The sequence below is a fragment of the Megalobrama amblycephala genome, linkage group LG6 (assembly GCF_018812025.1).
Source record: "Megalobrama amblycephala isolate DHTTF-2021 linkage group LG6, ASM1881202v1, whole genome shotgun sequence".
Classification (NCBI taxonomy): Eukaryota; Metazoa; Chordata; class Actinopteri; order Cypriniformes; family Xenocyprididae; genus Megalobrama; species Megalobrama amblycephala.
In genome coordinates, this window is record NC_063049.1 from 20,316,748 (window position 1) to 20,330,278 (window position 13,531).

The 13,531-nt window shown below is 36.4% G+C and overlaps 1 protein-coding gene across 1 annotated transcript in view; it reads right to left on the reverse strand.

The window, feature by feature from the left end:
* Positions 1 to 13,531, reverse strand: part of myo10l3 (myosin X, like 3) — a 92,394-nt gene that overhangs the window by 58,183 nt on the left and 20,680 nt on the right. The window contains exons 2-3 of the mRNA XM_048193275.1: positions 10,982 to 11,080; positions 1,080 to 1,238 (exon numbers count right to left, since the gene is read on the reverse strand). Of these exons, the coding sequence (XP_048049232.1) occupies positions 1,080 to 1,238; positions 10,982 to 11,080 (258 nt within the window). The remainder of the gene's footprint in view (positions 1 to 1,079; positions 1,239 to 10,981; positions 11,081 to 13,531) is intronic.

Consider the following 13,531-nt stretch of genomic DNA (forward strand, 5'->3'; position numbering starts at 1 on the left):
TAGAAAGACAATTTACAAATATCACTAAAAATATCATGTTATCATGGATCAGGTCAGTTATTATTGCTCCATCTGCCATTTTTTGCTATTGTCCTTGCTTGCTTACCTAGTCTGTTGATTCAGCTGTGCACATCCAGACGTTCTGCCCTTGTCTAATGCCTTTCATAATGTTGGGAACATGGGCTGGCATATGCAAATATTGGGGGCGTACACCCCGACAGTTACGTAACAGTCAGTGTTATGTTGAGATTCGCCTGTTCTTCGGAGGTCTTTAAACAAATGAGATTTACATAAGAAGGAGGAAACAATGGAGTTTGAGACTCACTGTATGTCTTTTCAATGTACTGAACTCTTGTTATTTAACTATGCCGAGGTAAATTAAATTTTTGAATCTAGGGCACCTTTAATAGTAACGTAAACTGAAAACAAATATATGTTAATGGGAAAAAAATCATAAAGCATGAATGCTAAGTAGTTTCAGACTGATAAAAACTATCTTCAGAGGAAATAAAAATTAGAAGACCACGTAAAGCAGAAAAACTGCTTTTAATTTTCTTTTTCTTTTTGAAATGTTAGTTTAACCAGTCGTCATCAACAATTTCTTGGGAAGAATAAACAAAATGGATAGCCTTCAATATTTGCACCATTTATTTTATGCTTATTGTTGATAAATGGAAAATTTTGCACAGCGTTAAGCTCAGAATAAACACCATTAAAGCTTCATAGAACAAAGTTCTTTTGAGGCACAAGACTTCTCAAAGTACAAAATGTTCCCTTGTTTACATGAAAACATTGCAAATTCCAAAATCCCATATGAGTTTAATGAACAGAATTAGTGCGTGTGTGGGGTCCTGGTAAACCCTATTTTTGATCTTGTGGGGGCATTTTTTGGTCCCCATGAGGAAAACAGCTTATAAATCATACTAAGTGATATTTTTTGAAAATGTAAAAATGCAGAATGTTTTCTGTGTGGGTTGTGTTTAGGGGTAGTGTTAGGGGATTGAATACAGTTGGTACCATATAAAAATCATTGGAAACCCAACATCTGTGTGTGTGCGCATTGAAAAAATGAAACTTACATAAATGAGGTCCTTCTGGTAGCGAAGAAAGAGGTTGTGCATGATGGCGGCCTCATGTAACTCAGCCAGAGTGGACATGTCTTCCACTCCACTGATGCTGGTTGGATGCATAGGAAAAACCTTGAGCCTGTTCACCTCACCCTGATCCAGAGTTATCACCTTCAACACACAAAAAAACACACACCCATGTCATTATCAACACATACTATACAGGGCTGTCAGAGGAGGATCAGCTGGGAACATTAGATTTAGTGCTTTCAGATAAACCAAAAAGTACAAGTACACAAATTACTACTGACATAACTAAATATGCATTCCCAAACGGCTCTTTAGGAATCCAATGTATGAAGAAATTAGCTGTGATTTATGCTGCTATGAAGCACTCAGACAGGGCTCATTTACAGGAGTATACATGTGGGCCTGTGGCTTGTCTTACTAATTTGTCCGGGCCTGCTCGATCTTTCTGCCAAGTTGTTTCACATTCCTGAAACCATACCCGCCATGACATCCTCACAGTGCTCCTCTCACTTTCATTGTCCTGAGCACTTCCTCTACGACTCGTCCTCAGAAATCCTTGGACACGCTAAGTTATGCTCGATCACAAGGCTGACGTCTTCATTGCACAATGCATTTGAACCAGTTCTCTTTAATCTACTTAACTGACATTGAGGATTTCTTGAGATTTGTTTGCTGAGTCATACAGACATTATATTGTGTATCTATAGTAAAGCGCTGTCATTATTCACTGATGCACAAGCAACTCACCCACTGAAGTTTTAAGTTTGTAAACACATCCTACATAAATCTTCAAGTAGATGCCCAAATAATTGTTCATATTGTATTAGAAGAGAGATTTCTGAGCAGATCAGTGAACATTGTGTTAAACTACAGACAGAGAGAGGCAATGTTACTTATCTTCTTATCCACCTTTTTCCTAACAAGCATACTGCATTTTAAATTATGGGAAGCACTTTGGGGAATTTCCACTCAAAAAGACTGAAACAAATCATTTCAAATCATAAGTCTGCACTACAAAGAATGATCCCAATCCTTTAGTTTTACTGATGATCTGTAAAATTTCCTTCATGTTCTATATTTGAGACGTCAGGAGAATAACGTAACGCTTGATATTTAAATGTGACATGGTATAACAAGAATATCTACGGCAAGAGCTTTTTTCAGTCACATTCTTTTCCTCCTAATTATTTTCTTTTTCTTCCCTTTGTATTCCATGTTTAATGTTCGATGGTTGAAGGGTGAGTAGAATAATGCATCTCATTGTACCCAGCTGAAAATGCTTATTATTGCATTAATATAGCGAACCTTTTGCTGATTGCTTACAGTTTAATGGAAGTTACTCCCATAATTAAATTAATTAAAACTATAGTTGCCGCTTGGACTTTTGACTAAGTATGCCAAAAACTATAGATCTCTTGTAAGATACACACACACACACACACACACACACACACACAGGTGCTGGTCATATAATTAGAATATCGTGAAAAAGTTCATTTTTTATTGTAAATTATTTTTAAAAATGAAACTTTCATATATTCTAGATTCCCTACATGTAAAATAAAACATTTCAAAAGTTTTTTTTTTTGTTGTTTTTTTTTTAATTTTGATGATTAGAGCGTACAGTTCATGAAAGTCCAAAATCCAGTATCTCAAAATATTAGAATATTTACATTTGAGTTTCATTAAATGAACATCCCTACAGTATAAATTCCGGGTATCTCTTGTTCTTTGAAACCACACTAATGGGGAAGACTGCTGACTTGACAATGGTCCAGGAGACAATCATTGACACCCTCCACAAAGAGAGTAAGTCACAGATGGTCATTACTGAATGTGGTGACTGTTTACAGAGTGATGTATCAAAGCATATTAAATGCAAAGTTGACTAGAAGGAAGAAATTGGGTAGGCAAAGGTGCACAAGCAACAGTGATGACCACAAGCTTGAGAATACTGTCAAGTAAAGCCGATTCAAACACTTGGGAGAGCTTCACAATGAGTAGAATGAAGCCGGAGTCAGCGCATCAAGAGTCACCACACTCAGATATCTTCAGGAAAAGGACTACCAAGCCACTTCTGAATCAGAAACAACGTCAGAAGCATCTTACCTGGGCTAAGGAGAAAAAGAACTGGACAGTGAACAGTGGTCAAAAGTCCTCTTTTCAGATAAAAGTAAATTTTGCATTTCATGTTGAAATCATGGTCCCAGAGTCTGAAGGAAGACTGGAGAGGCACAGAATCCAAGCTGCTTGAAGTCTCATGGGAAGTTTCTGAAGTTAGTAATGATTTGGGGGGCTGTGACGTCTGCTGGTGTTGGTCCATTGTGTTTTATCAAGTGCAAAGTCAATGCAGCCATCTTCCAGGAGATTTTGGAGCACTTTATGCTTCCATCTGCTGACAAGCTTTATGGAGATGCTGATTTCCTTTTCCAGCAGGACTTTAGCACCTGCCCACAGTGCAAAAACCACTTCCAAGTGGTTTGCTGACCATGATATTACTGTGTTTTATTGGCCAGCCAACATGCCTGACCCCTGAATCTATGGGATATTTTCAAGAGAAAGATGAGAAACAGTCAATCCAACAATATACAGATGATCTGAAGGCTCAATAGTGCCTCAGCAGTGCCACAGGCTGATCACTTCCATGCCACACTTCACTGATGCTGTAATTTGTGCTAGGAGCAAGTCATTTGCTGTAATATGTGCTGCCGACCAAGTATTGAGTGTACAAATGAACATACTTTAAAGAACTTGAACTTTTCTGTTTTGAAAATACATTTTTTGATTGATCTTAGGAAATATTCTAATATTTTGAGATACTGGATTTTGGACTTTCATGAGCTGTACGCTCTAATCATCAAAATTAAAATAAAAAAAAAACGTTTGAAATGTTTTACTTTACATGTAGGGAATCTAGAATATATGAAAGTTTCATTTTTAAAAATAATTTACAATTAAAAAAAATGAACTTTTTCACAATATTCTAATTATATGACCAGCATCTGTATATATATATATATATATATATATATATATATATATATATATATATATATATATATATATATATATATATATATATATATATATATATATATATATATATATATATATATATATATAGTGTGTGTGTGTGTGTGTGTCAACAAAAAATATTTACTAGTAACATGAAAATTTAATTTCTTTGAGAGGGTTTGCCTTCGCCATGCTTCCTGGAAGTAGGGATAGGAAGTTGACAGCTTCATGTGACAGGAAGGAAGTGAATATCTTTTTTTTGTTCTTCAAACCTTTATTTGGTTGTTTTCTTGCATGTCATTGAGACATAAAACATGGATAACATATAGAAAAATGCTTACAAAAGGAAAATGACAACTATACACTGTGGCAAGTATAGTTGCCAGTGGGCTAAAGCTGCAGTCCGTAAGTTTTGCCTCTTTGTCGCCATCTCTGTTTGAAACCAGCAATTGCAGTTATTTGCAGAATTATCTTTACATGGGTTGTGTATCGGTACGGCTCCTCAGTGCGGATGAATCTAATGTTTGCTGTCAGTCAACACACCAGTGTAGATACTATACTTCAGAATTACAGATTGTAGTCTTGGAAGTATGACCAAAATAACAATTTTCATCCAGAAAATGTCATCTGAATAAGTAAGTAACATGCATGCCACTTTTGTTCTGACCAACTGAGGGGAAAAAAAGCATTACAATAAATCGCGTAGCCAATGGTGATTAACTCTAATGATCGCTTAGCTCGGATCACGTCAAACCACAAAAATGATTATTATTGTTATAACATTGCGTGACTATGTGTATTTAGTGTGTATTAGCCTTACCTGTAGATTTCAATTTCTGTACAGTCTGTACAGTTTCTAACGTTAATCTGTCATACCATACAATCCGCCATCAAAATGATGTTTAATTATTGCAGCTGCAGTGAGAAAAGGCTCTAAATGTTCCACCTCACATGCAATACAGCCTAGTTAGCTGGGACTCGTTCTTTATGTAAACAGACGTGACGCAATGACGCAAAGACAAACAGCGACATGCTCGAATTTCCAGTGAAAACCCACCAGTATCACCCGAATTATAAAACATTATTACAAGCTTACTGTTGTGAATCAGGCTAAGGTAAGGAGATATTTTTGAACACTGGCTGGTTATGTACTTGCTCAATAATTTTTTTTTGGATAATTTGTAATAATATTTATATAAATATTTGTGGTATGGACCTGGTAATTGGACTGGATTTAACCAGTAGACCATAAAACCAGTGAAGAAGAACAACAAAAACTACTCAGAACACCTTAGTAAATCATTTGCAAAACCCTGGCAAAGAATTCTAGTTTAATTCCTTAAAATTTAGTTGAATGCGTCTTTCGAAGCGTGTAGGTCATAGTTATTCTTGTAACTGAGATCGATGACAAATCCATTAGCAAAAAGTGCCACTAAAATTGAATGATGTCATACAATAATGATCTTATCATTGTGTCTCCTCAGGCCTGTCTCCAGACAGATGTGATTCATTGATCAGACATGACAGGAAGAAAACAGCACTTTGACAGAATCACCATCTCCACCTGAGCTAATGTGATCTGTATATAGAGATATGATGTGATTGTGAAGTATCACCTGAGGCTCTGTTTATCAAATAAGAGTTTCGGGTTTGAATCATTGAATCAGTTCATTCTAGGGGGCGCTATGACTTTATCAGGATTCATTCATGTATAATGAAGTCATTGTTGCAAAAGCAGAACAGCTCATAGCCGTGTAAATGCGTCTCATAGTTTACGTTATCACTGTGTGACGCCTCGACCTTAAGACCAGACCAGGAATCTGCTCTCTATGGGTAATTTCTCAACAGTAGGATACCAGACAAACTTTGGGTCAAAGTTCCCCCACAAAATACATGAGCTCCAGCCATATGATACATCCGCAAACATTCAGCACAGAGGTCAAGGATGTTTAAATAAGACATTCCTGTTGATCTGGAGAAGAATTCCCCAAATTCCTATTCATGAGAAAAAAAGATGCTCGCTCCCACCGCTAAGGGCAAACAAACAGCCTGGAGGTTGGAACAACACTCAGTACATGCACAGTGGGCGGTTTAAACATGACAATAAATGTGTCTAAATCAAACATTTTGCCAAGTAAGACATGTTCCTGGATCAACATTCCTATCTGAAAATTTAGTTCTAACCTTTTCCCAACCCCTAAACCTAACCCTATTCATAACTTATTTCTAAAATTAAAGGGAAATGATAGTTGAATAACACTGATGTGGAAGCACCTAACCCTGGTTGTAAGCCTAAACTTGACAAAAACAGTAAACTTGTCCCTCAAATCTGATTGGTTGATTGGAATGTTGTTCCAGGATCAACAAAGATGTGGATCCAGGAACATGTTGTACTTGGTGAAATCACATTCACCATTGCGTGAGGATAACCAGGAAAATGGTCCCAATGGGTGGAGGCCCATCCATAAAAAGGATGACCCGTGCCCTGTTAATTCAAGCAACTTTTTAAATAAATGCTGTGCTTTTGAACTTTGAATATTAAGCAGCACAACTGTTTTCAACATTAGTAATAATAAGAAATGTTTCTTGAGCAGCAAATCAGCATATTAGAATGATTTCTAAAGGATCATGTGACACTGAAAACTGCAGTAATGATGCTGAAAATTCAGCTTTGCATAACGGGAACAAATTACATTTTAAAATATATTCAAATAGAAAACAATTATTTTAAGTTGTAATAAATATTTTACAACATTACTGTGTTTACTGTATTTTTAATCAAATAAATGCACCCTTTGTGAACATGAGTTTATTTTCAGAAATATATATATAACCCTAACACCAAACCTTTAAATTAATATAATTATAACTTGAGCTTTTTTCATACAGTGAGAATTTTTGGACTCATTTGATTGTCCTCTGCCGTTGTGTGGTTGTGATCTCTGTCAGACAATATGTCTGATGATCATGTAACAACAAAAATTAGAGGGACATGGCAACTGACTGAGCAGCATGATAGCGACAAAATAAATCGTGAACTAGGGTTTCCTACAGCAACATTTAAAATCTGATGCAATCTATCATAAAAATACTACTGCTGTCATTTTGTACTCAGTTCATGCTGAAAGCTACAATAACAGACCATGTGTTACAAATGCAAACAATCATTTTTGTGAGAATAAGAGTGTATTTAACGTCTATGATCATCTGCGCCCCAGGTTATAGTGTCCTGCTGTGCTCAGCAAATTGACACATGGCAGCGAGTCAGCTTGTCATAGCGCCATTAGCACATTACAGGCGTTCAGACAGGACAATGCATGTCAGTGTTGACAGTGTGCCAGGAGACAGGAACATCACCTCTGGTTGCTAAGCAATGGACCAGCCCTGGGAGAACTGGGAATCCTGACGATGAGGTCATCAATAAAAAATGAGAAAAAACAACCAGTGCAGTCAGTTTGAGAAAAATGATGCCCTGGTGTTGGATAAATAAATGGAATTTCCTGGAATTTGTTAGTTATTATTTGTCTTCCAGTATGGTATCACTGCAAGATATCAAATTTCCACTTGTTTAGCGGAACTGTCCATTGTCCATGACAGTTTATCTGTCTTCCTCAGCTGCAAGACTTCCTCGATACGAATTACTGTTAAACTTCATTTCATTTTGCATGACTTGCATGAGAAATGGCATATTCATTCCTGTAAGCATTGTATACCTCAAGTCTTAGCATTCAATAAATGCTTTCATGGTCTTCCAAAGATTAAGTACACACATCAATACACTTACATGAGCACCAACACACTCCCCTAAACGTGCATGTGCATGTGAAACCATCTGCTAAATCCATTGATCCAGAGTTATAAAGTGCACAATCAATGTTTTCCTAATGTGGCCTTTTCACCGAGGGCAAAGCCGCTGACTGATGCACCAAAACAGGGTGACTAAAACAAGAATGATCACATATAAAACTATACAGTCTCATTTGGGGACTGTATTTAAACTAATAAACATTTATTCAAGCAAAGATCTTTTTACACTACACATATTAGCAAATATATTTTGTAACGAGACATCACATCAAGGCATTGTGCATCATTGCCTTGTATATCTCAAGCAATACAATTCTAATTAATTACAAGTTTCTATAGTAAATCAGCTTATTAGAAGTAAATAATCAAAATGATTAACTGTTAAGTGATTGAAGGTTTGTAATAAAAGGAGTTACTGGCATCTTTGTCGATCTACCCTTTTGTGCAAGTGTCCTGCATGAGGCTTTGTGCTTGAAAGGCCACACCCTGCTGTGTATTATTGAGCGTGGACTATATGAATATGTATGAGGTGGGTGGGGCCTGGTCAATAGGGACGGCCCAGTAGTGAGCAGACAGATGGAGGCCAGCTGAAATGGCTATACTCTTCACAGGAAACTGTCTTCTCTCAACCCATCCGCTGTACCAGCGCTGAGTCACACCCTGCCCAAAGCAATCCCAGAAAAACACAGGGTTTGCTTTACAAAACACTAACTATAGACTTAGTGAAAGCCAAGAGTCTATAACACACACTGCTGATAACTGTGTTAAAAGCATTTCAAGTCTAAAAGTATTACAAAAATAGGTTTATCATACAGTATTAATACATCAGTTACTATCCAGCTTTGAATAAAAATAAAGATAATTTACGTTTTTGCACCAAAAACCATATAACATTGAATGAACGATAGAATGACGGATAGATATAGCGAATGATCGACAGAAAGAATGATATCGATAGAAAGATAGACAGACATGACTCTGGCAGGAGGAAGTCAGACATGACTTTAACCCTAGACATGAACGCTGTGTCAGTGGAGTGTCAGTCTCTTCACACCTCACTGAACTCACACACAGCTTCCTGATCTCTGCTGACCCCTGCTTTGCCATGGATGCCACAGTAAGCTTGTTAAATAAAACATGTGTCGAGGTCCCGTGCATTTACACTTTACTATGCAGTTTTATGTGCTAGGCACTGCATGCTGGGAGCCTCGTAAGAGTCTAACAGTCAGAAATGAGAACATCATTTCATTTTTCATTATAATCTGTGGTTGGTATAGTCTCTGAATGCCCCTCTATGGTCACATAATGTTTGCTTGGTTGAATTTAGTCTAAACACAAATTGATCAGGGCCACACTGGAAGTAATTTATGAATTTTAGAGTCTGGATTTGAAAAACCGCCAGTTTAAGCTATCAAGGAAATACTCAAGTACTCATCTATGCAAATAGTTGTCGTCTGAATTGATGTAAATGTGGAATCGAAGTAGTAAGTAAGAAATCAATTTGCGCTGTATGTACAGAATGACACACCGATCACTAATAAGCCTGCAGATTAATAGCAAGCTTCCTGTAGTAAAATAGTCCATATTGCATGTTCTGTCAATGTTATAAAGAATCCAATTTCCTACCAAATCTGGCATAGAAACAGGACTATTGATAGATTATAAACAAACAGTGAAACAGATTTGAATGATTTATTTGAGAAAAGAAAAAAAAAACAGTAAAAACAGTAATATTGTGAAATATTACTATAGTTTAAAAGAACACCAGTCTTCAGTGTCACATGGTCCTTCAGAAATCATCCTAATATGCTGATTTGGTGCTTAAGAAACATTTATTATTATTATTATCACCGTGGTACTTTTTTTTTTTTTTTTTTCAGGATTCTTTGGTGAGTGAAAAGTTCAAAAGAATAGAAATCTTTTGTCTTATTATAAATACCTATACCGGCACTTAATAAAAGTATTAATTTCTTTAAAAAATCAAATTTTCTACCAAATCTGGCATAGAAACAGGACTAATAATAGATTATAAACAAATAGTGAAACAGATGTGAACAATTTATTTGAGAAAAAAACCCAGTAAAAACAGTAATATTGTGAAATATTATTATAGTTTTCAGTATATGCTGATTTGGTGCTTAAGAAACATTTATTATTATTATCCATGTGATACATTTTTTTAGGATTCTTTGGTGAGTGAAAAGTTCAAAAGAACAGCATTTATTTGAAACAGAAATCTTTTATCTCATTATAAATGCATTTACTGTCACGTTTGATCAATTAAATGTGCACTTAATAAAAGTATTAATTTCTTTTAAAAAAAAGAAATCTTACTGACCCCAAACCTTTGAAGTGAACAAAGAGACAAAAGACAAATAAAAAAGACAAAAATAGGGGACAAATAGAGATACTATAGACAGATAGATGTAGACAAATAGAGAGAGATGGAGATTAAAAACAGATCATACAAAGTCTGCAAGAGCTGAACTGTACAGTGCATCACATTCCTACATTCTGCAGTACCAGAACAAAGCACACAGGCTACATGTTGACACACATCTGATAAATATATTCTGACCCGAATTCTTATTGTGCTTTGAGAACAGGATTTCCTCCAGACACAAAGCTTTAACAGAGGGCCATGCTGATTAAACGCAGTGGCTAAACTTGGCTTCCTTATGGACATTCCTGCTATTCATATCAAAGGTCTTTCTGCAGTAATGAGAAACTGCGATTAATTCAAACCGTGCTTTACCTGCAGGACCTTGCACAATCGAAGACATTTACAGTGAAACATTTATCTCTCTCAGACAGATGGCCGTCCACTTTATTAACAATATAATGCTAAAAACAATGGCACAAATAAAGGTGAAAGCTCTTAAATAGAAATGAAAATTCTGTTATCATTTATTCAAAATTTTTTTTAATACAATAAAAGCACATAGTGACCAATATCATCTTTTGTGTTCCACAGATGAAAGTCATACAAGTTTGGAACAACATGAGGGTAAGTAAATGATTTCTTGTTAAAAAATGAGTTCACAGCAGGTGGTCTCTCTTACCTCTCCATAGTCTGTGGTGAGGATGAGAGTCCGGTCATCACAGCAGCTGACGGTGGAGGGCCAGAGCTGCTCCTTATCCCGCACCCACACACGAGCTCCCTAAAAGACAGACAAACCATATGAGACATTAAATACAGCAAACCAAACAAGAACAGCCAGAGGAAGGCAAGCTCATTAAAGATCTGACCTAAGAAGAAAGAGATTTCCTTCCTATTGCGGTTGGTATAGAAATTAAATATGCATGTACATGGAGGAGACAATATTATGTGCTTCTAAAAAGAGCTGAGGACAGAACAAGATGATACAAAGAGGATATCAGTGAGCAATTTCAATTGATCTCAACCACAGCCCAACCCTTAAACACCATCATGGTCTTTCCTTCATTATCATTAAAGCACCACAGCCATTCCGTCACGCTACGTTTTCATTTCGTAGACATATACAAGGGTGCATTTGACTGGTAGAAAGATCCCTCCCAATGGGTTTAAACACACATTGTGGGCACACAGGCAGCACAGAACACTATTCATGCCAACAGCACATGCTGCAAACCAAAGTAAAGCCTTTTGACAGCACCAAACCCTGTACTTTAAAAAGAGATGGTTGTTTCTCATGTCAGTGTTATGAAGGGGCCTTTGCTTGTGCACTCGCCTCCATGATCCCTATCGTTCAGCCTTTTTGAGTCGATGCCAAAGTGGTAGCTAGGGCATTCTGGGAGGTTGCTTACTGCCTTGAAGTCAATAGAGTCAAGTCCCAAGATCAGTCTGAATTGTAAACACTGTAAAAAATCAAAAGTTGAGAAAACTTAAAAGTTTAAAGGTGCTCAAAATACCCCATAGTTTTTTTTAATTAATTTTTTTAACTGCCTATCATTATAAATGCGCCGATTCAGGGTACGTGGCCCCTTTAAATCTCGTGCTCCACGCCCCAAGAGCTCGTACTTGCCTTAAACACCATAAACAAAGTTCACACAGCTAATATAACCCTCAAAATGGATCTTTACAAAGTGTTCGTCATGCAACATGTCTAATCGTGTAAGTAAAGTATTTATTTGGATGTTTACATTTGATTCTGAATGAGTTTGATAGTGCTCCGTGGCTAACGGCTAATGCTACACTATTGGAGAGATTTATAAAGACTGAAGTTGTGTTTATGAATTATACAGACTGCAAGTGTATAAAAAACTACATTTAACAGTACATTAGTAACATGCTAACGAAACATTTAGAAAGACAATTTACAAACATCACTAAAAATATCATGATATCAATGATCATGTCAGTTATTATTGCTCCATCTGCCATTTTTCGCTATTGTTCTTGCTTGCTTACCTAGTCTGATGATTCAGCTGTGCACAGATCCAGACGTTAATACTGCCTGCCCTTGTCTAATGCCTTGAACATGGACTGGCATATGCAAATATTGGGGGCGTACATATTAATGATCCCGACTGTTACGTAACAGTCGGTGTTATGTTGAGATTCGCCTGTTCCTCGGAGGTCGTTTAAACAAATGAGATTTATATAAGAAGGAGGAAACAATGGAGTTTGAGACTCACTGTATGTCATTTCCATGTACTGAACTCTTGTTATTTAACTATGCCAAGGTAAATTCAATTTTTAATTCTAGGGCACCTTTAAGGCAACAAACTTCAGCAGATTTTTGAGTTCTCAACTTCTTGTATTCAGTTTATACAACATTTTGAGAAAACTCAAAAATCTACTACAAAAACAGTTGAGAAAACTCAAACTGATTTTTGAGAAAACTCAAAAATCAAAAAGTTTGTTGCCTTAAACTGTTAAGTTTTCTTAACTTTTGATTTTTTATAGTGAAACAACATTGGACCCCATTGACTTCAATGTATGGACAAAAAAAAGACATTTTCAAATGATCAGCTTTTGTGTTCTGCAGAAGAAAGAAAGACATTCAGGTTTGGAATGACATGAGCGTAAGTGAATGATAAACACATCAGAACATAAAAGTTTCAATTTTGGGGTCAACTATGCCTTTCAGTTTAGACATTTGTTCAAATCTCTGATGATGAAAACAGCTGCAACGAATAGGAGGTCTAGCAATGCTTTTGTCTAATTGTGTGGCATCCTTTAAACAAAGCCGCCAACTTCCATGTTTTCAATCGGAAGGCCAAGAATGCAAAATGGACATGCAAAAACAGGAAAACAAAAGTCTGGCTGCTAAGACCACTAGTCATTTCCTGCTGTTGTGAACCGTAACTGTCTTAAGGGCCGTTCACACCAAGGATGATAACTATAATAATAACTATAACCATAAAGTTTTAATAACTTTATAACAGTGGTCATAATTCTATGGGAATAGGGAAGTCCATACCACAACTATAAAGACAACCAAACAATATTGTTGGAATCACTTTGAGATCTATTTATTTATTTTTTTTTTCATCTGATGAAGGATAAAAACATTGACAGCCAATCAGAATCCAACCTGCTTTAAAGAGCTCAAGCAATTAAAGTGGCAGATGACAAAAGTGCAGCATGTGCTTATAATAAACAGACCATGTGGACGCTCCTACAC